This window comes from Chamaea fasciata, unplaced genomic scaffold (assembly GCF_029207755.1).
Source record: "Chamaea fasciata isolate MVZ Bird 193981 ecotype frontalis unplaced genomic scaffold, bChaFas1.0.hap1 SCAF_19, whole genome shotgun sequence".
NCBI lineage: Eukaryota > Metazoa > Chordata > Aves > Passeriformes > Sylviidae > Chamaea > Chamaea fasciata.
The window spans coordinates 3,690,303-3,716,941 of NW_027094104.1; the positions used below are offsets into that span (position 1 = coordinate 3,690,303).

General features: G+C 45.9%; 1 protein-coding gene across 4 annotated transcripts; it reads right to left on the reverse strand.

Moving 5' to 3' along the window:
* Positions 1–213: 213 nt before the first annotated feature.
* On the reverse strand, positions 214–26,071 carry LOC136299024 (ATP-binding cassette sub-family A member 9-like). Of its 4 annotated transcripts, none has more exons than XM_066200262.1 (39): positions 25,737–26,064; positions 23,595–23,704; positions 22,985–23,195; positions 21,845–22,003; positions 21,511–21,611; positions 21,063–21,289; positions 20,050–20,188; positions 18,897–19,082; positions 17,741–17,888; positions 17,111–17,282; positions 16,460–16,518; positions 15,952–16,062; positions 15,688–15,863; positions 15,278–15,397; positions 14,804–14,942; positions 14,583–14,673; positions 14,157–14,296; positions 13,458–13,577; positions 12,387–12,582; positions 11,156–11,322; positions 10,302–10,429; positions 9,805–9,942; positions 9,176–9,289; positions 8,669–8,839; positions 8,223–8,333; positions 7,481–7,621; positions 6,307–6,375; positions 5,831–5,922; positions 5,184–5,304; positions 4,751–4,868; positions 4,220–4,311; positions 3,699–3,871; positions 3,081–3,156; positions 2,744–2,838; positions 2,060–2,179; positions 1,768–1,908; positions 1,446–1,525; positions 1,310–1,365; positions 214–765 (listed from the first exon to the last, which is right to left on the reverse strand). In XM_066200262.1, the coding sequence occupies exons 2-39, from the start codon at positions 23,694–23,696 to the stop codon at positions 667–669; spliced, it is 4,899 nt and encodes a 1,632-aa protein (XP_066056359.1). In that variant the 5' UTR covers positions 23,697–23,704; positions 25,737–26,064; the 3' UTR covers positions 214–666. The 4 variants fall into 4 exon arrangements, with proteins under 4 accessions (XP_066056359.1, XP_066056363.1, XP_066056360.1 ...); XM_066200263.1 differs by lacking the exon at positions 214–765 and adding an exon at positions 777–1,117 and having other exon boundaries at positions 25,737–26,066; XM_066200264.1 differs by lacking the exons at positions 214–765; positions 1,310–1,365; positions 1,446–1,525 and having other exon boundaries at positions 1,821–1,908; positions 3,699–3,908; positions 25,737–26,071.
* Between the last annotated feature and the right edge of the window lie 568 nt (positions 26,072–26,639).

A 26,639-nucleotide genomic window follows, 5' to 3' on the forward strand; every position in this document is an offset into this window, starting at 1 on the left:
TTATCTATTGGAAGGGGCTCTTAGGAATCCCTGGAACTTTCTCTTCTCCACCTGGGTGGTTTCCAGGGGAAGGAGTGACAACTACTCACCTCATATTGGAGGGAGGGCAGGGCTGAGCATTTGCTGAGCCAGGTAAACATCTCCCTGCCCTCTGCAGCATCCCCGTCCCCAGGGGAGGGAGCTGGAGCTGTTCCTGAGGATCCCCAGCAATGACAACAGATGAGGATGGAACTGCAGTTTCTAGAGACATTTATTGGAAGGGTATAAAAACAGAGTGCAAATTCCAGAAAGAACAAGTTGTAGGCACATAGTCCCAGACTTTGGTGGGAGAGGAACCCAGGAGGATGGCACCGTGTCCAGATTCCCTGATGCACCCAGATCCAGAGAGATTTGATCCCCAGGGATGGATTAGGACCCTTCTTTCTGCAAAGCTTTCAGTCCCTCTGCTTCATCCTGCCTGGCTTGACAAGAGCTCTCACCAGAGCAGGCTTTATTTTACCAGCCAGCCTTTGCAAGTGCAGCCTGGAGCAGGGCTGAGACTCCTGCAGAGTGCAGGTGGAACATTTTCTGCATCAGAGAGGAGCCTGTTCCCCTGCCCGTGGTACACTGAGAGGGGCAGGAAATAATTGCAGTTTGGTTAATACTGAGCAATGCATAAATGAGCATTTAACAGTCCTCCTGCTGCAGCTGTTTCCAGTCAAAATTCCCGTCCAAAGCCAGATCAAAATTATCCTTTTCCTGCTCTCGGGAGAGCTCCAGAAACACCTGAAATGGGCGAGAAAACGCTTGGGTTATTTCTCTGTGAGGTCCCTTTGCAGGAGGCACAGCTCTGCAGCCCCTGGGAGGGGTGTGGAGAGGCTTTTTGGGGGGAGCAGGAGCTGAGCTTCTCTGGAGTAACCAGACAGGCATCACCTGCCTGTAGGCATTTCCATACAGGTTTTCCCCACCAATGGACTGAGTTAAACATTCCTCATCTTTGCCACCAGCCTTGTACAAGCAGCAATAAACAATCTGCTGTTTCCAGGGCACTCAGAGGGGCTGGGTGTGGGCAGCTCCATCCTTGGGTGTGTGGTGTGCCTTTCTCGATCAAGTGGAGTCTGAGACTTCATCCAGACTTCTTCCCACCACGCAAAATCCCAGCAGTAAAAAAACCAAACCATTTTCCATCACTTTACCAGTAGAGGACTCCTCACCCACCACCCTCAGGTAGTTTTTTGGTGGAGCTGTCTTTTGCCACTGCACCAGCCCGGGTCTGGCTGCAGCTTTTGTCGCTGCCCCTGCCTTTACAGCACAAATAAAAATCACCTGCCTGAGTCAGAGTATTCAAGGAGAAGCTGTACTCCTCGAGGCCGCAGCTTCGTTTGGCTGTGGAGAAATGGGAAGAGGGTTGAAAACGAGCAGTTGCTGTTCTGCCTTTTCAAAAAGTCACCTGGGTTTGCTCTCACCTTCCTCTAGCTTGGAGAAGGACTGGGACAGGGGCAGTGCATCTTTCATTGGGACCTTGTAGACCAGCAAAGAGGGGAACCTTGAGGAAACAGAAGAAAAGGTGATTCTTGCTCTGTATTGAGGTTCTGGGGTCAAACCTTTATGGATGTATGGATGTCTTGCCGCTGGGATCACAGGAGGGCCGGATGTGGTGACATTATGAAATCAGGTCAGCTGCTCAGCCCTCTCCAGCTGAGATCCTGTGTCTGCCCATCTCACCAGGCATGTCATCAGGGGTGAGGCAGTGCTGGAACCACTCCTCATCCCATATTTTATAGTTACCTCTCCTGGCGGGCTGCACCCGGGAAAATCTTCAGAACCTCAGCGTGCAGCACGTCAGCGCTCTCTGGATCCTTGACCTTGATTTCCAGGAGATATCCTTTGCCAAACTTGTTCTTCAGGTACTGGATGGAGCCAATGCACCTGGCAGGGCAGGGAGAAGCAGAGGTGACAGTGAAATTGTCACCTCAGCACCTGCTCCTTCCTGAGAAGGAAACCAGGGGACGCTCCATGAGGGCCATGGCAGGGGAGGCTGGAGGAGCAGCAGGGGTCAGTTCCAGGTGCCGACACCCACCGGAGCTGCCCGGACACCAGGATGGCCACACGGTCACACACGGCCTCTGCCTCCTCCATGTAGTGCGTGGTCAGGATGGCTCCTGACTCCTTGGGCTTCAGGGCATCCCGGATTGTTTTCCTGAGGATCAGAGTGAAAAAAAAAATATGAAAAAAAAATTTTCTAACACTCCCTAGAAATATCAGACATTGTTCTTATATCTTTGTCCATCCAACTGCCTTTCTCCTAAAATAAGAATAAAATTTTCACATGCGGCAACTTTAGATTAACGAGCACATGATGATGCTTTGAAATAATTACAAAAAATACTTTTGACTTGAGTCTCTTTATGAATTCTCCCAATTCCCATTTAGGACTATCCTAATTAACGAGCACATGGTCATGCTTTGAAATAATCACAAAGAATACTTTTGATTTCAGTATCTTTATGAATTCTCCCAATTCCCATTTAGGACTGTCCTAAATCTTGCAAGAAGGATGAAGGTAAAATAGCTTTTCTCTCTTCTTGCTCTTCCCTGAGTTAGAGAGAGACAGAAAATGCGTTTTTCAACAGAACCATTGCAATGTGAGGGACAGCACTGTCTGTGGATGGGGCAGAACCCTTTTCATGCAACTTCAAACATCTCCTTTTGGCTTCCCACCCCTTTCCCATCGTGGTGGCCCCGTGCCCGGGTTGGTGCTCACCAGACACAGCGCTGCCCGTTGGGATCCATGCCGGTGGAGGGCTCGTCCAGCAGCAGCACCGAGGGGTTGCCCAGCAAGGACAGTGCCACACACAGCTGCGACACGGAGAAAAGGCTCAGCCAAACCTCCTGCACAGCCTGGCACTGTGCCCACACACAGCTGTGGGCAGCGCCTCCTCATCCTCAGGAGTTCTGACTTATGGGAAATGTGGGTTTGGGAAAGGCTCAGCTCCATCACCCCACCCAACAGGAGGACCTCCCAGGGCACAGGTTGGTTCCTCCACTCAGGAAGGAGAGTTTTAATTAGTGCTTGAGCATTGCAGTGACCCAAAACACACCTTTCTGGTTATCCCGGCAGGTAATTTTCTGACTTTTTTGTGTAAGTAGTCTTGAAACTGCAGAGCATTCACAATTCTGTGGGGAAAATGAAAAAAAGAACATTTTTATTATTCTCAATCAATACTCTCATCAAGGGTTCCCAAAATGACAAGAAAAATGAACTTTCCTCCCCTTGCTCTTGACTCTTGCTTATTTTCATTAAACATTGATTGTGTTATTAAAATGTAAGTGACTATTTGAAGCAGAGTGCACTGAATAAGCCACAAGCTCTTTTCTAAACCCATCCTCAGTGTCAACAGCATTATGAATCCATCCCCCCTTGCCAGTGTCAGCTCAGCACCCTCTCTTGTGGTGCCAGACTCTAACATCAGAGATTTCAGAAAAGCTGCCTAAAGATAACATTCTTAAAAGGGCATTAGTGGCGAATTCAGCCCCCACCAAAAGCACTCAGGGAAACTGGAGGTTTTCTCAACCCACTCATTAAATCACAGCACTGAGCACAAAAGCACTTTAGCAGCTGAGTTTCTTTCAAGGTTTCCTCTGTGAATTTTGACTCTCTGGTGCCCTCCCCGTGGCTGAGGGGTGGGAGATGGGCCATGCCAGCCCTCCCCCTGTACCTGTGCACAGCAGCAGCCGCGTCCTCCCGGCGCAGCCCCTTCACGGCCGCGTAGACCCTCAGGTGCTGCTGCGGGGTGAGGTCCAGCCAGAGGGGGTTCTCCTGGGGGCAGTACCCCAGGAATGCAGGAGCCTGGTCCTGGGAGCCTCCTCCATCTCCCCTCTTCATCAGCACCTGCACAACCAGGCTGGGCATTGTCCTCTGACACAGCCTTGCCCAGTACAAGGGGTGGATGGTGGGGTTTAGGTGAGGAAACCCGCAGTGAGGGAGTGATTTCACACTGTTCTTGAATATAAACGTGGCAATGAGGGCAGATGCAACAGCTTATCAAAATTAGAAGTGGCTCACCATCATCTTATTAATGCATTGTTTAATTTAATAGCACGATGAACTCGATTAAAGCCCTGATCAATAATAATGCTCTGAGAAAAGCTGCAGCCTTGATAAAAATGATAGCTGAGCCTGGGTGCAAGGTTTGGATTTTTGTCATGGGTCCGTCCCTTGTCTCCAGGTGTCTCCTACCTGCCCAGCAGTCAGGGTTGTCTCTCCAGTGATCATTTTGATGGCTGTGCTTTTCCCAGCTCCGTTGGGCCCCAGAAGTCCTAACACTTCTCCTGCAGTCAGTACACAGAATTTCTTAGGACTATTCCCCATTCAAGAAATATATCATGTACAGAGCCACAAAAGAAAAAAACACAGAAAAGGCAGCATACTAATATCAAAGATCATGTAAAATAAAAGGGTTTATTGTATAAAATACAAGCTCAGAGAGCCCATAAGATTTCAGCTTAAATTGATGCTGTGAATTGCTCCCAGGAGCCGCTGCTAAAGTGGTCCCCTCTCCCCAGGATCTTTATTTTATCTTTATTGTAGATAATGGACAGTCACAGGTCATTAACAGGATGCGCCATTAACACATCAAGCCCAGACTGAAGGTGCTTTAAAAACAGAACAAATGGATTTGACTTTTCTGTCCTTGTCATGTAACTTAGAATGTGCAGGGAATTAACTTGGTGTTCAACACAGGTCTGGGCGAACAGTCCCAGTTCTCACCTTTTTTAACACAGAAGGAAAGGTTTTTGGTGGCTGTTTTCTTCTTCTTCTTAAAAAACGAGCCAGCTTGCTTTGTATTATATTCCTTGCACAGATTGCTGACTATAATGACTGATTTCTGAAAGTGAGGAGGAAGAAGCAACATTAATTTATTATCTTGGACAGCATTAATCCTTCAGTTGTATTTTTCCATTAAAAGGGCAGAAAACCTTCTGAAGATCTTTGTTTTATAGTTCACCAGGAATATGAGGTGCAACAGGACACTTTATTGTCCAGGTTCCTCTTAAGAACTTTCATCTCCTGGTGGAACCCACACTTCTGGAATTTTGATTTTCCCAATGAGAACAACACAGCCAGAGCACTGACCTGCACTGGTTTGTGTTTTACCAGGTAGAAAATCAAACAAAGCAAGAAGAATCACACTCAGGGGTACCTCCTCCTGACTCGGAGCCACCAGGGCATTTCTCACTGCTTCCCTTTCAGCTCTGACATCTTCATCTTCCTCCTCGAGCTCCTTGGGGGGCTGCTGGCTGCTTTCTTTTCTTGGGGAAATCCTGAAAACCCACCAGCTTTAGCTCAGGATTTGTTCTTTACCTTTGTTCTCCATCAGTGCATTTTGGATAGAACAAGAGTGATTTTCCCTGGGATCGAATTTATATTATATTATATTATATTATATTATATTATATTATATTATATTATATTATATTATAGTATAGTATAGTATAGTATAGTATAGTATATTATATTGACTACTATTAATAGCATCATCATTATTGTTATTATTGGGGATGATGATAATGATGATGTTTATAATCTTTGTTTTGTACCAAAAAAGAAGCTGGTACATCCCACAGCACAGGCAACATCCTGTGGAGGCACTAAATAACTTAAAAGCTGCTTTATATTATCCCATCACTGCAATATTTAAGGGGCTATTAAAGTCATAAAAAATCACCAAAAATAATTTTTTAAAAAAGATTTAAAAATAGGGACACAAATGCAATGATATTTTCAAGGAGAAGCAGTGGGGCAGGAATTTAGATCTCACATGTGCATGTAACGTGTGTTTATACAAACCTAAATACTGGGTCCTGTCTCAGCACTGCTTTTCCATATTTTAACTCCAAAAAGCGAAGGAGAAGAATGAACACCACAGAATGGATGTAAGGCTGAAAAACAGAGGTTGCCACATTAACAGCCTTGCCTTGCCCCCCACCATAGCTGGCACTGAGGTGGTGGCAGTGCTATAAAATACGTGGGGGAAACAGAATATGTGAAAATGGAGCCCATTAACATTGAAACTCAGTGCAATCAACACTGCAGAAAGCACTAAGGGCAGAAAAACCGCAATTCATTAAATAACAAGAGAGCATGAGGTGATCTGGGCTTATTTCATTTTGCTTTCCCCATTTCAAAGGCGTGAAATGATTTCAGCACAGAGGGTAAAATGTCACCCAGTCCCACCCAGATCCTCCATCTGCTTCCTCATACCTGAGGAGGGGCTTTAGGAAACCCACATTCCTCAATAAAAGCAATGTCAAATGATTTCTTACTGCAAAGACAGCAATCAGTACATGACTGCCTGAAGCCGCACTGAATGTCTCAATGTCCTGCATGAACATCTGTAAGAATGAAAAAAAAAATACTCAGTTAAGGTGTGCAGTTCTTTAGTGTCATTCTGGTTAATGCAGTCACGTTCAAAGATGCTTTGGAAATCTGCAAAAGTTCTGATTTTCCCCAAACATTCAGCATACAGATGTTTGGCTTTGGGAGCCCTGGTCCTACACCACAGCATGTCACAGCTCTCATTACATGGACCAGACTCTCCTGCCAGATGTTCTGTGCCAGGAAAACGTCTCTGCTTTGGGTCCCAGTGGAGAAGAGGTGAGTGGGACAGGGCAGAAGAGGAATCTCTCCTCCTTGGACTTCACCCCTCTGTAATTCATCGTTTTTCAGCAGTGTTGCACATAGCTGGGGGGTTTTATTAAATTCTCAGCTGACTTTCCAGCACCTCCTCAGCTGACACGGAGTAAAGCCCCTTGTGAGTATCCTAAATTCTCACTCAGGTATTTTTTCCATGCAAAGACAGATACGTGGCTTCAGATTTTCTCTTAGGATTGGTCAAGCCACAGTTGACTGACTTTGTGGCTGCTCCATCCTTGGCATTGTCCAAGGCCAGTTTGGATGTGGCTTGGAGCAACCTGGTCTAGTGGAAGGTGTCCCCTCACGTGGCAGGGGGTGGAACAAGATGAGCTTTAAGGTCCCTTCCAAACCAAACCATTCCATGATTCCATCCTATGACTCTGCATGGAAAGAATGAAGAGTTTTTTACCTAATCCACAGTCACAGCTGCACAAGAAGTCACCCCCAGCCCTAATGAACAGCTGGAAAAATGAGATCTGGGCTGAAACAATCACTTAACGATGCACTGTGGAAAATCCTACCCAGGATGAGCATTCCCAGACTGCAGCGTGCAGTTACCCCCAGATTTTGGTGCAGTTACCCCCAGATTTTGGTGCAGTTCCCCCCAGATTTTGGTGCAGTTACCCCCAGACTTTGGTGCAGTTACCACCAGATTTTGGGGCAGTAACCACCAAATTTTGTGATAGTTACCACCAGATTTTGGGGCAGTTACCCCCAGACTTTGGGGCAGTTACCTCCAGACTTTGATCACAAGAACCCAGGGTTGTGTTTTTAGGCCGCTCCTTGGCCAGAACCACCACTCACCTGTAGGGAGTTAAACACAAAATCATCCACAAAAGCCAGCAGGGGGTACACGGGTACCAAGAGGGACAAAATGTAGAGGGAGGCACTGGGGTAGACTAGGTGATCGATGATTTTGCTGATGAAAAAAGAAATAAAGCACACCTGAAAATAAAAGAAGAGGGTCACTCAGCTGATGGGAAGGGTTATTCACTGCTCGTTAAAACTCCACAAAAATGGACAAAAAAAAAAAAGAGAAAGATGAGAGAGAGGGCTCAGGAGATCTTCAGCTGTCTCTGTCTGAGGGTTGGCTACTGCTTTGGGTCGGCTGGGGAGACTTCTTCCCAGGGACAGGGTCACTTCAGGCAGAAAAATCAAACATAGGATCCCGTCCTGTTCATTCCCAACCCAATCCATGCCAATAATCCACCTCCTTCCAGGTCAGGCTTGGATGATCAGTGCCTAGCCTGATAGCTCCTGTCTCAACACGTTACATCTCTTGGATGTGGGGTGTCAAGGAGAGTGACAAATTCACTTTTTGCCTCCATTCCTGCACCTCTTCAGGTTGGTTTCAGGTATTTCCCCATGTCACAGCAGGATTGTGGCAACAGAACACAGTGACACAAATTTAATACAGAATTGGCTGCCATGAAACATGCCCAGATTTATGCTCCACATCTCTGCTTGGTGTTCTGACATCCAGCTCATCCTTAAGATCTCAGAATGTCTGTAAACCCAGCAGTGCATTTTCCAAGCGTGTGCTCACCACTATCAGGATAAAAGACCAAAGATCACAGCTCCATCCTTTGCGAGAGTTGAAGGAGATCAGATAGACTAAGAGAACGAGGGAAATTCCATAACCCAACGTCCCCGTGACCTACAGGGAAGAAAGGAAGAAAGGCTTTGGTTGGAGAAAATGGAGTGAGGTAAACCACCAGAAACCCATCTATAGCAAGGGGGAGTGGTGGAAATGATCCCACAGTAAGATCAGGGCATTTAGAAATTACCACAATTTTACTCTGAGGTGTAAAGGGATACATTAAAGCAAGATTTATTGCCTTTTGTTTCCAGCTGGAGAAACCCAAAGGGTAGGAGGTTAAACAAGAAGGTCAGTAAGAAGAACAAGAGTGTTCCAGCACCATCTGCACCCACACAAAATATTTCCCCTCAATCCCTTCAAAGCAAACCTGCAAGGACCAGAATGGGAAGTACCAGCAAGAAGAAGGCGCTGGCGTTGCTGAAAAACTTGCTGCTCAGGGCAAACTGGAGGCCAAACATGGAGAAGAGCAGGATCCAGCAGAGTGGGATGTCCACCAGGGCCTGGCCACACCAGTAGGCCGAGGGAAAGAGCCCCGAGATCCGCAGCTGGGCACGAGCTCCTGCCTGGGAAGGCACAATTTTAATGCGTGGTTTATTGTCTGTGCCTGGTTGGCCAACTGCACCCATGGGAATGGCCCCAGGGAATGAAACGGGAATAAAACCTGGCAGCATTGTCATTCTGGGGTAAAATTCGACCTCTTTTTGTCTTTTAATATTTTGTGCTGGCTGCAAAACTTCCCATGGATCAAAACACCTACAGTTGCCGATCATAGGACTGGACTCAGTTATCTCAGAGGTGTTTTCCAACATAAATGATTCCATGATTCTGTACTCAAACATCCTCCTGCAGCTGTAATCCCTTCTGCCCACCCCAAACCTGCTCCATTTCAAGGAATTTACCTTGCAATCCTGCGTGTAGCCCATCGCAAAGTGAGGAGGAAAACCAGGGAATAACAGCAGCATATGAATGAGGTTAATGGATATAAAAAAATTCCAGAACTGTGGATTGAACAGCTGAAAACAGAAGAAAAAAGCATTTGTGGAAAATGCCCACAATTCATTTTACCATTCTTCTTACTGCATTTCTCCTGGATTACAGGGCAGTATGAACAAAAAAGAGGGATTTGAAACCAAATTCTGGAAGGTTTTCCCAAACCAGAGCCATGCAAAGTGCTTGCTAGTGAGGAGACATGGGTGGTGCACATCCCACTCCTCCATCCAGATTTGTGGGGATCTCTCTGATGCCTGTCTGCACCATCAGCTGATGGGCCAAAGACTGAATAATGTGATGGAGAGAATGAGGAAGCTCCTGGAGAAACCCTCCCACCCACTCTCCCCATCCAGCAGCCCTTGAGGCCCACATGGGAAAAATCAGATCTGGTTTTCCTGAAGTCAAACCTGGTGGTTCCAGGAACAACATGAAGGAAGGCAGATTTACACGTTCAGACAGCCCTACAAGGCTTTCCATTAAAATCTGATGAATTAGTGAGACCTTAACTGGTTTTCTGACTCCTTCTGGCTTCACTTACAGAGAAGAAGGGGTGGCTCCAGACCTGGATGTGCCTGGTGGAGTTGAGGGTTCTCAGCAGGGCGTTGCTGATGATGTTCACCAGCACTGGGAAGCAGTTGACAGCCTCCATGTGGCACAGCACGGCGAACCTGTAGCTCTTCAAAGAGGAGGAAAACAAGGTGAGATCTCCTGGCTTTTCTCATCTACAGCAGGGAAGCAGTAGAAAAGGAGCACACCAGGAAAATGCAGGACTGAAATAGCTTTGCTTATGCCTTGTTCGCTAAAAACAAACAAATTATGAGGTATTGGAAGTCTGTGTTGCTGTGCTAAAAATGTGCATTTTGAGGTGGAAAGTCAGAGAGATAAGGTCTCCTCTAGCATGGGCTTTGCTGCTCAAAACACTTTCTCATTTTCATACGTGGGCCATCCCAAAGAGAGAGCTGATGGAGGGACCTCAGCTCAACAAATTATTCAATTGTTGTGAGGAGACTGGAGGGAGAGGAGAAAAATCCTCACCTGACCTTCGCGGGACACTTTTATAGCCCCGTTTTGTTGTAGTTTCTCTGTGATATTTTCTTCCTTTGCTATTTCCACTGTAAGATCCTGGCTCTGGAGCACATGGATGAAGTCATCAATGCTTGTGCCTTGTGTGAGGACCAAAAACAGAGGAATTATAACACTGGAAAACAAAAGGGTCTTTGATGATTTGACTTTTATTTTTATTTTTAAATCCATGACCACCAAACAAAAACAGAGGAAATCTAATAACTGTGGGCGTCAGCCAGCACATGTGTGCTGGATCACTGCGCGTTAGTTTACAGGAAGTTAATGGATTTCAGTCTGAATTTTTGCATGGTCATTTTTTTCCCCCCAGCCTTTTCTGAAGTACTACAAAATGCATTTTCCTTTGGGATCATCTGATGAAGATTAGCCTGCGTCATTCTCTGGCTAATTAACATGAAATATTATCCACCCATGGGAATGTTGAAGGTGAAACTCTGGAAGCAGCCCATTAATTTGACTCACTATGAGTGAGCCTGGAGTGTGGTGCCTGCTTTGAAAATCCCACATTGAGAAGTTGGTTGGATAGAGACCTGGATTTGTGGCAGGGAGAGAACCCTGTCCCCATCCTATCTCACCTGTTCTGATACCCTTTTGCATACCCCTCGTCAGGGTCTCACCAGCTGCTGAAGCCACAGTAGGCTTCCCTCAGCACCCTTTAAAGACAGTCCCTACTCCCTTCCCACGTTAAAACCATCATCCCCCCTTGGATCCTCTACACCTACACCCATCTGCTCTGTCCCGTGTTTTCCTTTGGAGCAGCAGGAAGTCCAGAACTGGGATGGATAGGGAAGGCTCGCTGCCCTCACCTGTGTGGTTGTAGACCAGGAGGGGGGTGGTCTCCATGTAGGATCTCCTCCCCAGGGGCAAGAAGTACCGTGCAGGAGAGAGCTGCCAGGCACTCACACTCTGCAAGCCAGCCACCACGCACAGATGCAACATCAGAGGAAGCAGGAAAACCACATAGAGCAGCAAACTGCGTTAACAAAGAGATGAATAAATGCTCTGGAAAGAGATGTTCAGCAGAAATGCGTTGAGAATGCATTTGTGCGTAGGAAATGGTGGGTGATATTCAGGTCACCCAACGCTCTGATAAAAACTTTTGGCAATTTTCTTAGAATCATGGAATATCCTGACTTGGAAGGGACCCACAACGATCATGGATCCAGCTCATGGCCTTGATACCCCAACAACCCCACCCTGTGCATTCCTGGGAGCAACGTCCAAATACTCCTGGAGCTCTGGCAGCCTCGGGGCTGTGCCCTTTCCCTGGGGAGCCTGGGCAGTGCCCAGCTCCCTCTGGGGGAAAACTTTTCCCTGATATCCAACCTGAACCTCCCCTGGCACTGCTCCAGCCATTCCCTCAGGCCCTGTCCCCAATGACCAGAGGGAATTTTATTTCCAGAAGTCTCAAACCTTGATCATTCACTAAATGATTCAAAAATCTATCAGGAAGAGAACCTCAGGTCCAGACTGCTTAACTTTTTAGGGCCATGAAATGCCTTTCAGACTTCCTTTAGATACAAGTTTCTCATAAATCAGCATGCTCCTCTAGTTTTAGTTTTTAGTTTCCTTTGGTTTTTAGTTCCTTTTGTGCCCCACCAGGAAACTCCAGCTTGAACACCAGTGGGGCCAAATGAGTTCAAACACTGGCAACATGAGAGAATTTAAAAAAAAAAAAAAAAAAAAGCAGAGAAAGCCTGAAAGTACTCTCTGTACACCCTGACTTATTTTAAAACTTCCTCCATTTGATATAAAAGCATTTCTAAATGATTCTTTTCTTTGGAAAGAAAATGGGTTTCTCTGCATAAATTATTCAGCATGAAATGAAAATGCACAAAAGGGAGATTTTGCATTACTGGCACTGCAAAGGAAAAAAACCTTTCCCCTCCTCTGAGTGCAGATGACCAAGATCGTTCCTAGCCAAGCCCTCATATCAATTAATCCAAACTTATTGAAGCAGGGGTGTGGAAATTGTACCCCCCCGGTGTGACGGTGTCCACTCCCAGGCCTCCAGGGCAGAACCCCTCTGGTACTTACATGGACCGCAGGTTCTTCACCGAGCTCTTGAGCTTCAAGAAGTGCACCCGTGCCATGGCACAGACCTGCTGCCTCCAGAGGGCCAGGCCCTGCTCCAACGCCTTCCCGGTGTCCGAGGGCAGCAGGGAGCACGGCCTTGCCTCGTCTGGGCATCCTGGGGCTGCTCCTCCCCACTCCTCCCCGGGGACGTGCTCATCTGTGGAGAGTTTCCACTCTCATGTTTATGTCTAGGACCAGCTTCTAGGCTGGGGTTCATGAAAGTTTAAGAGCCACCTTTGGAAGTGTCTTGGGTTGCAGTGCAAAATGTAACCAAAAATGTGTATTCTGTCATCATCTGTTGAAACCGGCTGGGGAGGTGTCTTGTTTTTTTTTTTTTCTTCTGTGACCTCAAACTCTTCTAACGCTGGGGAGGGGGGATCTTCTGTTAATGGGCAGCTGTTCAAACCACCTGGGGCAGTGTTCTTTATCCCTTCCAGGACCCATCCTCCCTCCAGGGGATCTCTGCTGTCCACGGGCCATCCAGGCTCACCGCAGGGCTGATACAATCCCATCATCCCACGGGGAGATGCTCCACCCAGGGGGAGGAGCCCAGCATTCCCACCTGGATCAAACCTGGCATTCAGAACTCCAGCACAGCCTGTGTGCACTGGATTCCCAGAGGAATATGGACCCATCCCAGCACCACTGGACCCTTCTCCAGGATCATCTCTGCTCCAGCAGAACCACATCTGTCACTGCAGGAGGACTGGATTGGACTGACACCAACACCCTGACCAACAGGGGGTCAGGCTGTGTTCTGACTCTGACAGTGTTTTCCTTTTTGTTTGTTTGCTTTTTTGTACTACTACATTTTTATTTTAAATATTCCTAGTAAAGAACTGTTATTCTTATTTCCATATCTTTACCTGAGAGCCTCTTAATTTCAAAATTACAGTAATTCAGTGGGAGGAGGTTTACATTCTTCATTCCAAGGGAGGCTCTGGCTTCCCCTGGCAGACACCTGCCTTTCCAAACTAAGACAGGAAGTTACTGCATGGGAGCTGATCTCTGGCTGTAGATTGTAAATTGTACCTTCTTGGTCGGCCGTGGCTTCTCCCTCCAGCCTCAGGAACACATCCTCCAGGGTCGTCATGCTGACTCCGTAGTTGATAATTCCCTGCTCAGGGCAGCTGTCGAGGCCACTGAACAGATCTGCAGGACAGAGATAAAATCGAGGCATAAACACAGATATCCAGACCACTCTGAGCCAGCCTGACTGGAGCATCTCCACTGACAGAGCACTGTCAACAAAGCGATGGACTGCCAGGACACAAAGGTGTGGAGAAACACAAAACTGCCAGAGCCATCCCTCATGGAAGGTGTTTTTCTGCTCAGCACCAGCATTTCAGAGTGTTTTCATCCTCTGTGGGATGCTCAGGCTGAAGTGATGGGCACGGTGGGTGAGAAAAGGGCACTGCAGTGCAGGTTGTGCGGGGTTTTTTTTCTCTTATCTCTGTCTTTTCATTTAACAGAAAGAGAACTGAACTCCCAGTAACACACAAGGCCCAGTTTAGCCTGCAGAGTTTGTCACTACAAACAGTAGAAAAGCATTTGTTGCACAATTTGATCTTAAATGTCTGATAAAATTGTGGGGAAAACCCAAACTGCGATGGTTTTGAATCCTGACATGACTCTTGTAAAAAAATCTTCCTTTGCATTTCTCCTTCCCTACATTTGTCATTATTTTTTGTTTCTCTAGGGATAACTCTCAATTATTTTCATATACTTTACCTGGGAATTTATTCACGTTTTCTAAAGGGAGTTTATATCTCAGTTCATATTGGGTGTGTCCTGAGAAGGTGGCGTTGGGGATGTACCCTTTCACCAGGGATGTCAGATTCTCCAGGTCACAAGACTCACTGACATGGATCCTGTCGTGTGCAAAAAAACACGGACGTTTAGGTTTGGAATAAAAACAACCCAAACAAACAACATCCACAATTTTATGGATGCATAAAAGGAAAACTCCAATATTCTTCATTCATTCCCTACTCTGGATTAACTAACCCTAAATCTTACTGCTGTTTCAGTTAATGGAGCTGGATTTTGATGCAGGCAATTTGTTTGTTTGGATGACATCTGCTCTACGGTCTCATTAATGCTGGTGTCCCCTTATACTTGCATGTTGCCAGGTATTGCTGGGCCTTAAGGAAATACCTTAAATGATAGCAAATCCCCCATTTTTTCTTCAGGAACAGAGAAGAGCCAACACACTTCAGCCTCCCGTGCGAGATAAAAGCCTTGCGGTCTGGAAAAAGGAAAAGCCAAAGGAATTTCCAGTGCAGAGCAGTAGAACTAGAACTGCATGTTACCATCTTTTGGGGCATTGTGCTCCAGGGTTATCCCAGAGGGATGGCCCAGGCAGAGCCCGTGCTCACCCGCCAGGATATCGGCCTCGTCCATGAACTGGGTGCTGAACAGGATCGCCCGCCCCGCCCGCTGCTCCCGCAGGAGGCTCCACACCTGGTGCCTGGAGAGAGGATCCAGCCCTGCCGTGGGCTCATCCAGGAGCAAAACCTGCAGGAGGGATGGAATCAGACATTCCTCACTGCCGGAGCAGCTGCGTGTCTCTGGGGTTTGGTGTTCTGATGGCAAGAGACCCAGAGCATCTTTTAGACAAGGGAGGCTCTTCCGGGGGCTATGAGAGCTCAGGGAGCTCTGTCTGCTTCAAAAGTCCCCTGGCAAGGTGGGTTAGGAATTAAAAAAAAAAAAAAGAATTCATGAAATTTATTCATTCTAATTATAAGCACATTAAAGAAATCTGAAATCCTAGAGCCAAACATGTAACCAAGGTTTTAATTATGCTGGACCTGAGTATTTCCAACATCACAGAGCCATGCCTGCTGCTTTACCTGGGGGTTTCCAAGCATGGCTATTCCAATGGATAACTTCCTTTTCTGTCCACCACTCAGTTTTTCAGCTTGAGTGTCTTGGATGTTGCTGATATCCAGCAGTTCCAGAATGTTTTGCACCTAGAAAAGCACAAGGATATCCATTCTCAGCAGCCACTGTCCTTCCTTCCTTTGTTAGAGTAGATTTAGATTTAAATTAGATATCAGAAGGAAATTGTTCCCTGTGAGGGAGGTGAGGCCCTGGCACAGGGTGCCCAGAAAAGCTGTGGCTGCCTCTGGATCCCTGAAGTGTCCAGGGCCAGGTTGGACACTGGGGCTTGGGGCTTCAATTCTCAGAAGATCCAGGTGGATTCTTGGAGCTTCCCAGTGCAAAAGGAGCCTCTGTGGAACGGTGGGGAGCACACACTCACCTCTTGCTCCACCTCTTTGGACTTGATGCCCTTGATTTCCGCAAAAGTTTTCAGGTTTTCTTTCACCGTCAAGACCTCGAACTGCGTGTTGAACTGCGGGCAAATCCCGATCATCCCCCTGATCTCCTCCCTGTCTCCCGTGTCAGAGAGTTTGTAGTTGTAAATGGTGGCAGAGCCTGTCCAAGGGGATAAATGGGATGAGGGGGAATGGAGTGATCTTTGGAGCTTTTGGATCAAGGCCACCCCACGCCAGCCTTCTCCTACCTTCCGAGGGGAAGCTGAGCCCACTGAGCACGTTCAGCAGCGTTGTCTTTCCAGCCCCACTGTGGCCCAGCAGGGCAGTGATCTGACCCTCATAAATGTTTAAAGACAGACCTAGAACAAAAATAACGTCGAGTTTGGGGGAGAAATGGGGTTTGAATAGCCCCCACTCACTGTAAAAAGGCAAGAGAAGTCAAAACGTACAAGAATTAAATGGTAATAATTAGTCAAAAGAGCACTGAGTGGGGCAAAGCTCTGCAAACCTTCAACTAAAGGCGTAAGGAGTTGGCCTGTATTTAGCAGAAAAGACAGAAATAACTTAAAAAAAATTTCTTCTTTTTAGTCTTATTAAAAACAGCAAATCAGTAAAAACTGAGCAAGACAGTGATCAGTCACATCAATTAATATTTGACATAAATTTTCAGGCAATGCAAGTGTTTTTTTCATTGACTGACTGTCTGACTGCACAACCGTGTTTCCTTAACAGGAATCAATCTCACAGTTTTCACACCTCTTAAAGCTTCTGTCTTCTTGTCCTTCTTCTTATAGACCTTTTTAATATTGTGGAGCCTAAAGAGAAGGTCAGGAGGTTATTATTTGGATATTTCTTTTTTTTGATTGCAAAATTATTGTAATTGTAAAGATTGCAAATTCTTTTCCTTGCTGTTCTTTTACATTTTTATAGACCTTAAGTTACAATGACACAAATGGCATGAAGATAACAAAAGGGGCTGAGAAACAAAGCTGAGAGTCACAGGTTTGACAGGCTTTGTGCCCAGGTGTGAACATCACAACCTGCACCAAAAAATGGGGCAGCAAGACTGGCAAAGACAAGGCCAAACCCATTGCAACACTTTTACAATGGGTTACCCTCTTCATTCTCCCTTTTGTCCCTAAAGGATATTGAAAGACCACAACAAATAGAACCCAGTTATTTTTTATTCTAAATTTATCTAAATTTCACCCTTAGTGACCAGTCTGAATTATCATTTTATCTCTAATTTTTCTCTGTGAAACATTTTTATCTCTCATTTTTCTCCGTGAAACAAAATGTTTTACAAGAGCCTCACGACCATGAAAACTGCCTGGAAAAGTCCGGCCCAAGCTGATGGAAGGAGTGGGAAGCACTAAACCAGACACAAGCATTTCCTTCTCTCTTAACCTGATGGCCTCTTTCCCCAGGAATTCGGGGGGCACAGGTTCTATGTCATCCCCAAGGAGCTCCTCAGGGTTTGCTGTGGCTCTGGGTACGTCCCTGCTGGAGCCTCTCCTGCTCCTCATCCAGTACGAGGCCTTCAGGCAGAACAAAGGAGGGTCTGGGATCCCGTATTTGCCTGCCAAGAAAGCAAAAAAGATGTTTTGTCGTTAACCAAAGGCACAGCCAAGACACCATCCTAGGCTAAACTTTTAGCAGTTTCAAGTAAGTACAAAATTGTTGCTTTTTCCAGTCAAAACCCCAAGGTTTGGAGCAGAGGCAAAGGAGACAAGAAGGGTGGCTTCGGGGATTTTTGTAATGAATTCAATTTTTGTAATGAATTAAAGTATTGTCCTACACATTATTACACTATAATCTCATAATGTGAAAGACAAAATATTAAATAAAAATATTAAATACTTTGTTGTCATTGATTCTCTCAATCTGGCTTGTGCCAGACACAGAAAAGTCACTCCGTGACATTTTAAATTTCTTTTAGTCCAAACCTTATTTTGGTTGAGTCCAAGAATGGAGCAGCCCATCATTTCCTTGATATAGCCCATGCAATCCATGAAAATAAAAACAAATCATTGCTACCTGGCAGAATTTTGTCGAAATACAGAGCCAGCAGCATGTACAAGACTGAGTCAAACACCAGCAGTATGTATGTTGAAAATAAAAAGTATCCTTCTTCCATAAGGTTGGAAAAGGAGAAACCTATTTTGTATTTCTCTAAATGGAAAATCTGAAAAAAAAAAAAAAGGAGAAAGAAGAATAAATTTCAGGCTGGAAAAATATGCACATGCCATGGATGCAACTCTGTTTGTTAACTCCGAAATCGTCTGCAGTATTGACCAACTGTTCTCATTTTCTTTCTAAAGGGGAAAGGGAAATGACTTTACTCCATGCAGAGATCTTCATGCTTTCATCCAGAATTTTCCAGAACAATCCAGAAACAGAAGAACAGATCAGAGTTCTAGATGAGATCAATTCAAAAAACCCGATATTGGCACTCTTGATGTGACAGAGTCACGACAAAAATCTTCTAATTTACATAATGATTGATTTAACCATATGGCGAATTAACAAACTCAGTCCCTTTTTCTGCTGGTGCAGAAATCTCCTCTCCCAGACAGATTTTCTTTTTTTTTTTTTTTAATATTTCAAGATATCCAATATTAGATTACCAGAGCTAGGAAGAGCTGTGGAGATATGACTAATGGCAAAGTGGGAAACTGCAGGGGTTTATCCAGGGCGGGGATGGAGGAAGGGCAGCAGCAGCAGCAGGAATGCAGAGCTGGATTTGCACAGCCCCTGCTGCCAGGAGGAGGGAGTGCCTGGGCAGCCAAGGATGCTGTCCCTGATGTTCCCGAGGATAATGGGGCTGTTGTGCGCAGGATGGGGCTTCCTCGGGGTCATGTGGAAGCTGCAGACGTGCACAACAGCAGATTTCTTCTTTTTGTGTGTGCCAAAGGCCCTGATTGTCTCTGCATTCGTCTGCTTTTAAAGCAGGGGAAAGGGATGAGGGTGTTGGAGCCTCTCTGTGCTGCCCAGCCCAGCCCAGCTCAGCTCAGCTCATGAGGGGATTTCAAATGGGCTGTGGAGAGGAAGAAAAAAAAAGCCTGAATGTTCCACAGCTGGATTTTTGAGCTGAGGGCAGGAATTACAGCAGGATTTTTGAGCTGAGGGCAGGAATCCCTGTGCCTTTACCAGCAGGGGAAGGTTCAGCTGCAAGGGTGGAGCCCCCCCGTACCTTGGCAATGCCAGTGTTGAATGCAAAGGGACACATGAGACCAAGAAACCACTTCAGTGGGTCGGGGACATCTTCTATCAGCACCGCCAGGCTCAGGAAGGCAAAGATAAAGACGATGAGGAAGCCCACGGAGCTGACAAGCTTGGAGGTCCTTAAGAGGGAGCAGAGCATGAAAACCAGGTGGATCTGTAAGAACAGAACTTTCCTTCAACCACTGAAGGAAATAAATATCTTTAACAGCAGCACTAGCAACACTTCCATTTGCCAGGCAACTGATCTGTGTTGAGCTGAGTCTGTATAACAAAACCCACTAAAGCCCTCCTGAGTGGGTTGATCTGAGTTTCAAACTGGGCCTTTTGTAGCCAAACAAGAGCCTGTCAGCCCTTCAGGCTGCAAATGAAATCTCTGCTGCTGGCCTAGAAAAGCCACTCAGATGTTTCAGCCAGCGTGGCCCACAAAGGTCCTGAGCACTGTGCAAAAGGCTCTGGAGCAATGCTCGGGCTCATCAACACAGTAATTGTTGGAGCCCTGGGCACTGAGAATTTCAGACTTTCTGTGCTGACAGGCTCTGACCCCCAGGCAAACACTGCATTGACCTGAGGCCGTGGAAAAGGCTCCCAAAATTGAGTGACAGCACTGGGGTTGTGGGTGTGGGGTTTGAATAGAAGTGTGTGATGTCACAGGGTGGAAAACTCAGAGTTTAAGGGTTTAGAATATAGAAAATATATATATAGAATATATATAAAGCAAGATGGAGGTTTTAGAGCATAGGCCAGTCCTTTTTCACCTTCTCCTTCACGGGTCTGGGTGGGGTTTTGTAATTGGGTAGAAAAATCCGCATTGTGGGCCACAGGTGGTTGGTTATTGGGTTAAAAGTAAAAATAATTTCGGTGTCATTTCTTAATTGGACAGTTTGCGCTTAAAAGGCCTTGTAGAGAGAGAGAGAGAGGGTCCCATTTTCAGTTTGTTAGCCAGAAGTGCTGTAGAACGCACAGTTTGTGAGACTGTAATAGAGATAAGAATTAATAAACATCTGAGTCCGAACCAGAAACACTGTCTGGTGCTTTTTATCCTGACCCTGGCAAAAAGAAGATAAAATGCAACAAATAATAAATCATATGGGGAGGAAATCTGGCTTTAAAGCCTGACTTACACACGCCAGGCCATAGAGGAAAATCAGGAGTGAGACTGCAGGGAAGCTGCTGGTGTAGAAGGGCTCCCAAAGCACGAGGGCTGTCAGCAGGCAGGAGAAGATCAGCACATAAAAGGAGTACAGCAAACTCCAGGACAGCCTGGGGAGGGAAAGCTGCCATCAGCTGTCGGAATTCTGGAAACTCGGACTTTGGGGTTCTGGTATATGGTAATATACATGGGGCAACATGGAGTTGTCTAAATCCTTCTTCACCTTCTTCTTCATGGTTTCGGGTGGATTTTTCTAACTAGGTGAAAAAGGTCTGCATTGCATGCCTTGGGTGACCATTATTGGGTCAAAAGTAAAAATAATATAGGTGTCATCTCGTTATTGGACAAATTATGCTCAAAAGACCTTGGAAAGAGTTACAGACAGAGCCATTTTTCACCTTGCTAGTCAGAGCTCATGGCTCGTGAGTCTGAAAATAGATGAGAAATAACAAACGACTGAGTCTGAACACGAAACTGTGACTCCCGCGTACTAATCCTGATCCTGGCAGGGAAAAAGAAGCCAGAATCATCACAATTAGCCTTGTGGGTAATCAACAGCTCTGCTCACAGCTTCATCTGCACATCAGGAGTGTTGACATTTAAGTATTAATTATTTCCTGTGGCAATAATTTCTCTTTCACACCCTCAAAACAGACAGATGATCCAGCTCAGCAGAGGACACCACTGGCATGCTCAACCCTCTGGCTGAGAAACTGGAAAAAAACAGTGATCAGTCGCATCAACTCATATATTTATATCAATATTTGACAGAAATTTTCAAGCAATGCAATTGTTTTCTTTCATTGACTAACTGAAATGTTTGCAGAAGGGTGTTTCCTTGTCTTTACCAGGAATCAATCTCACAGTTTCGAGTGCTGGAGAAAAGTTACGAACCCACTGAACTCATTAATTGGCTTCTCAATTAAGTGCCCAGGAACAGACTGATTTTTTTGGCAAACATGTTCCACTTTAAAAAGGACTCACCAAAATGCAATGTCCTGCAGCCCCATGGTCTTCATCAGCACTCTGAGCTGCTTCTTTTCCCGTGTGACATTCTTTGATAAGAAATACATGAAGGGAGAGAAGCACATCACGAAGACCATCATGACGTAGCTGTACTCCAGGCTGAGGGAGAAGATGGTGCTCTGGGACGCCATTTGGATGCCACCAATGGATCCCATTTCTTCCCAAACAGAATGATTTGTCGCCATCTGAAGGAATGCAAGGTCAACAGGTAAGCGTTTTGCTTATTTTCTGCAGCGAGATGCATTTATACAAGGAACATCCTGCTTCATCCTCCCTGGATTAATTTTTTAAAGCTGCTCTATTTTCTGACAAACCCATCCCTTGCCATTCCCACAGAAGAGTTTGCCTTTCCTATATTATATTTAAAATAAAAGGCTGCCTCCATCAGTTCCTGAATTGGATTTACCTCTATAATGGCAGCATCAATGCTGGACTGCAGGGACAGGAAGCCTTTGTACCAGTACATTGGGCTGTTGCAGTGCCACGAGGAGAAATTGTAGCAGCCGTCTGCAAGGCAAAGGGCATCGCACTAATGGAAAGTTATTAATTTTCAGTATCAAATGTAATGACAAGAACATAGTGGCACCATGGGAAACTCTTCAATGGACAATGACAAGAAAAAAAACCCCAAAAAAACCAAAACACCCCAAACCACAATTTATTCCATCACTTAACAAACATGGGTTACTCCCACCCTGCCCACACCAGGCAACCACCCTGAAATCCTCATTTTGTGTTACCTATGTATCCAATGACTTCATTGGGAATAGCCACATGGCTGATAGGAAACCGGAGGTGGTAGGAGAAGTTGTCCTTAAATACAACTCCTATAATTTCCTTATTTGAAATCCAGGCTTCCTCCATGGCTCTCTCATCATCCAGCTCCTCTAGTTTTATACCTGTGGAGTGCCAGAAAAACATTGCCATGAGAATTTGTGAGTCTGGAAATGTGTCCACCGGCACTGAGGGAGTGTTCTGCTTTCTTAGCACTGCAACTTCTCCTTTCCCAGTTCTCACTGGCCAGGGAGGCAGCTCTAAACACTTCAGACTTTACCAGTGCACCTCAAAATGATCTTTTTTTAAATGTGTTTTAAAAGTATTAGGGGTAAGGCAGTGCTTTCCAGTTCAGAAGGGCAAACTGACCTCACAGGTGGTTTAAATCCTAGAGAAGAAATATTTGTGAACATGGAGGATTTAAGATGAATTTTCTCTCCTGATCCAAGATGTTGGAGAACCGCTACAATATAGCACACGCACAAGAGGCTATGTGGGTTTTTATCTTCTTTTCTGTTGTTAGAGCTGGGATTAAATGCTAGGGAGACACAGTTTTCATGTTCGGACTCAGATGTTTATTAATTCTTATCTATAGCACAGTCTCAGTTGTGAGTTGTAGCTAATAAAGTGAAAAATGGCTCTGTCTCTAACTCTTACCAAGGTCTTTAAAGCACAAACTGTCCAATTAAGAAATGACACCGAAATTATTTTTACTTTTAACCCAATAACTAATTGGTTGGTCACCAGTGTGGACCTTTTCACCCAATTACAAAACACCACCCAAATCTATGAAGAAGAAGGTGAAAGAAGAAGAACTTGGCCTATGCCCTAAAACCTCCATCTTGCTTTATATACATTATTATATACTAAAATCTTAAACTCTAAGTTTTCCACCCTGTGGCATTACACACTTTTATTTAAACTCCACACCCACAATCCCAGTGCTGTCACTCAATTTTGGAGGCCTCTTCAACAGCCTCAGGTCAAATGCAGTGTTTGCTTGAGGGTCAGTGCCTGTTATCACAGAAAGCCTAAAATTCTCAGCTTCCAGGGCTCCAACAAGGTTGAATCACAAGGAAATTCAATGTTTAAGAAGCAAAACCCACCCGTCATGAGAGAGCTGGAGGCCACTTTGTTCATGATGTGCCTCGTGGTGGCAGTGGTGGGGGTGAAGGTGACGGTGGTGCCGGTGGCATTGAAGGCAGGGTCGTCCAGGTGGCCCAGGTGGCCAAAGGGCACCTCGGGGTAGTGAACTTGGGACATGAAGGAGGACGTGAGGAGCACCAGGGGCAGGAAGAGCAGGGACAGAATCCACTCCTACACCGGAGAGAGCAGGGAGGAGAATTTCATGGAGGTGTAAAAACATGTTCTTTGTTGGACTGAAATGTAAACAAGAGGAATTCAGTCTTTGTGGGATTAAAGTATAAAAAGGAGAAACTCAGTCATGACCATTTCTTAGGTGTGGGTGAAGAGACTCTGCATTGTGCCCATCACCTGCTCCAAGAGCCCATCTGTGCCCTCATTTGTCGCAAACCAGACATAAATATCACCATTTAAAACGAATTCAAGTCTCCAAGAGTTCATTACCAGTCAGGCTTTTCAAAAGTGCTTTAAGTTCTAATTTTAGCCAAAGATGTTGGTGTCTAGAGGCAAGCAGGGACTGGCTACTCTCAGTAGTTAGCTACTGTCTTGGTTTTATTCTTAATTTTTTCTTACCTGAAAGCTCTGCATCTTCATCCTCCACTTGATCAGGACATTTTTCCACAAGAGAATTTTAGTTTGCTGGAATACACTTATATTCCTTTGGACTGTCTTCATCTTTGAATCTAGAGACAATTTCTTTTTGAGAATTGCTTTCAAATACAACAAAAGCCAAACCAGTGGCAAGTGGTTTTACTTGCACAGTCCTTGCAGATGTGCAGTGAAACTTTTTCTCCCTTTTTACAGCAAGAATGGGCTGAAGAAACTCAGATGTTGTGTGCTGAGCACAACCACTCCCGCAGCACAGGATCCAAGAGACCTCATCACCCTCAACACGCTCCAACCCTCACAGGTCAGCAACAAAAACTGATAAAAAGCAGAATTTCAGGCTTCCATGCTACAGCATGGGGAGTTTGGGAGGAGTTATTGATGAAATAAAAAAGGGACATTAGGACATTACATGACCTAATCAGCTTGGGTGGGCTCCATATCCAAGAAACAACAACAATACAGTCAATTAAAATCCCTTAAAATCCTTTTACTTGTCATTTTAATTTGCTGTATGCTCAACACCAAGAAGTGTTGAGCAACTCCTGGCTGTGGTGTGAGCTGAGCTCCTGTGGTAAACAGCATCTGCTGAAGGAAACTGGGAACCACGAGAGAACAAATTCTTGGAAATGCGTGGGAGAAATGTCATGGGTGGGTTCTTGATGAAAAATGAGAGAAAACCGAGTGGCCACAAGGATGCAGTGATGTGTTACTCCAGCAGACAGGGCAGAATCCTCAAAATGACATGGTCAGACAAAACAAGGATTATTTTGCCTGGTTAATGCTGCTGGTGGGAACTGAAAGAAGTAAAGCATAAAGTTGCCTCTCAGATTTTTGCAGATGAGACAGGTGCTTATTAACTGTCCATAAAATAACCCTTAGTGAGCAAAAGGATTCAACACCTCTATGCAAAAGAGCTCAGCTCACATGGCCAAACTGCTCTGCTGTCACATCAGGAGCTGAAATCTGCTTTTAAACAAAATCCTGGTCTCCTCTAAGTGATTCTCAGGTAGAAAAAACAGAGCTTTTAAAAACCTAATCCCTTCAAGCCTTCCTGTCACAGGGAAGGAAGATTTACCTTGTCCTGTTCCCCTGGGGGAAAATGCCTCATGGTGCTGACAGGCAAGACAGAGTTTATCTTCCTCCAAATATTTCTATTCAGCCCCAGGGGCTGGATCTCCATGTGATGAGACAGCAGGCGCTGCAAACACTTCCCCTGGCTTTTGCCATCATCTCTGAAGAGATTTTTTTCCTCGTTGATGATCTCACCAAACCCAGGTGTGTAAAAATTTGAATTTAGCCTGTGTAATAACCTCTAGACCTCCTCGAATAAACTATGGATTTAAACTTGCTGTTATTTGGTTGGTTTTTCGCCCCACAGAGGCGAGGATTAGGATGTCCTGTGTCACATCTCCACCTCTGACACAGGATATTTGTCAGAGCTAGGGCAGCTTGCCAGGTTGTTCTAAGGGTCCTGTGCAGTAACCTCAGCAGGCTGACACCCCCAGGAGATCCTGGCTGTGATGGAGAGGTGACACAGCAGGAACTCATCCTGGACATCCCACATGTCCGTGGTGTGGTCACCCCCCAGTGCTGACCGACCCCATCTGTGCTGCTGCAGGGTTTGGGCAGCTGGCAGAAACGTGGGACAACTGATTTCTCTGCTCTTGTGGTATTTCAGGTGGAATTCTTTAGAGCATAACATGGACAGAAGTTTTAAATACAAACTTTAGCTTTCACTGGATGTTGGGAAAGAAATCTGCTCCTGGTACGTCCTGGGTCACTTAAAATACTGAGCTGAAGCTGCTGCTTCCTTGTAGTGCTGAGAAACACTGGAAAGAAACCTCTGCCATAAGCTGAGCTCCACTGGTGTGTTATTTCATGTCAAAGTAAGCTTAAAAAGACTCTATTGCCTTTAAACACCCCTAAGGTTAAACACAAGCTTGACTCAAACTCAATCCATTAGAAAGATGTTCCCTTACCCCACCCACACATTTGTACCCTCACCCAGTGTTATTAACAGCATTATAATTTACTGGGGTTTTTCATACCTTCAAAATAACTTTTCATTATTATTATTTAGGCTTAGGAAGAATGCTTAAGCCTTACCTCAACAGGAGGGTTTGAGAGGAATCCAGAGCTTGTCCTGCAGGAGCAGAGCTGCTGAGCCTCCCTGGGATGGACTGGCCGAGGGATGGACTGGCCGACTGTCCCGGAGACTCCCAGCTCTCCTTTGCTCTTTTCTTCCCTCAGGCACTTCTGCAAAAGACATTCCTCACACCACGGCTTCTTTTTTTCCCCTGGCTTCCTTCCCCTTCCTCCCTGGCAGAGCTCCAGCTTTATTTGTGTCAGAAAAGGCAAACAGAGCACATCGCTGTTGAGGCGCTGGTGTGCATTGTCCCAAAAGTTAACTCGGGACATTCTTGAGTCGTGGCCAAGAGAAGAAAAACAAGCCCCACAACAAACCACACAAAAATCCTTTCTCTGGCAAGCTCTGCTGTGTTTTTCAGGGCTGAAGTCAACAACGATGTCACAGCAGAGGCAGGGGAGGACAAAAGGTGGCAAACTCCTCCCGTGGCATCAGCCACCGAGCAGGAGCCGCAGAGAAGCGCTGCCTCCTGGATAGCAACAGCTCTCCCAGCTAAAAAAACATCTTGGAAAGGTTGAAATAAATTTCTCCTGACTAACTCTGCACTGGATGGGTTTGGTTTCGTCCCAGGCTATGGAGTGTGGCTGCCCCTTGGTCGCCCTCAGCAGCATCCCCGGGGTCACCACGGCTGAGGGACCAGGGGAGGGAGGGAGCAGGAGCAGCTGGGACAGAGGCTGGGCTTGGCAAAGTGGAGCGGCTGGATTTGCCTCCTTCTGCTCTGCCTAGCAGGAAAAAAACCACCCCTGAGATTTAAATCCCATTCAGATGTTTCGGAGCGAGGCAGACAGCAGAGGTGCGGTAAGTCAGGGCACGGGATGGAGTTAAAACCTGTCCCCAGAACATCTCCCGGGTGTCCAAACCTT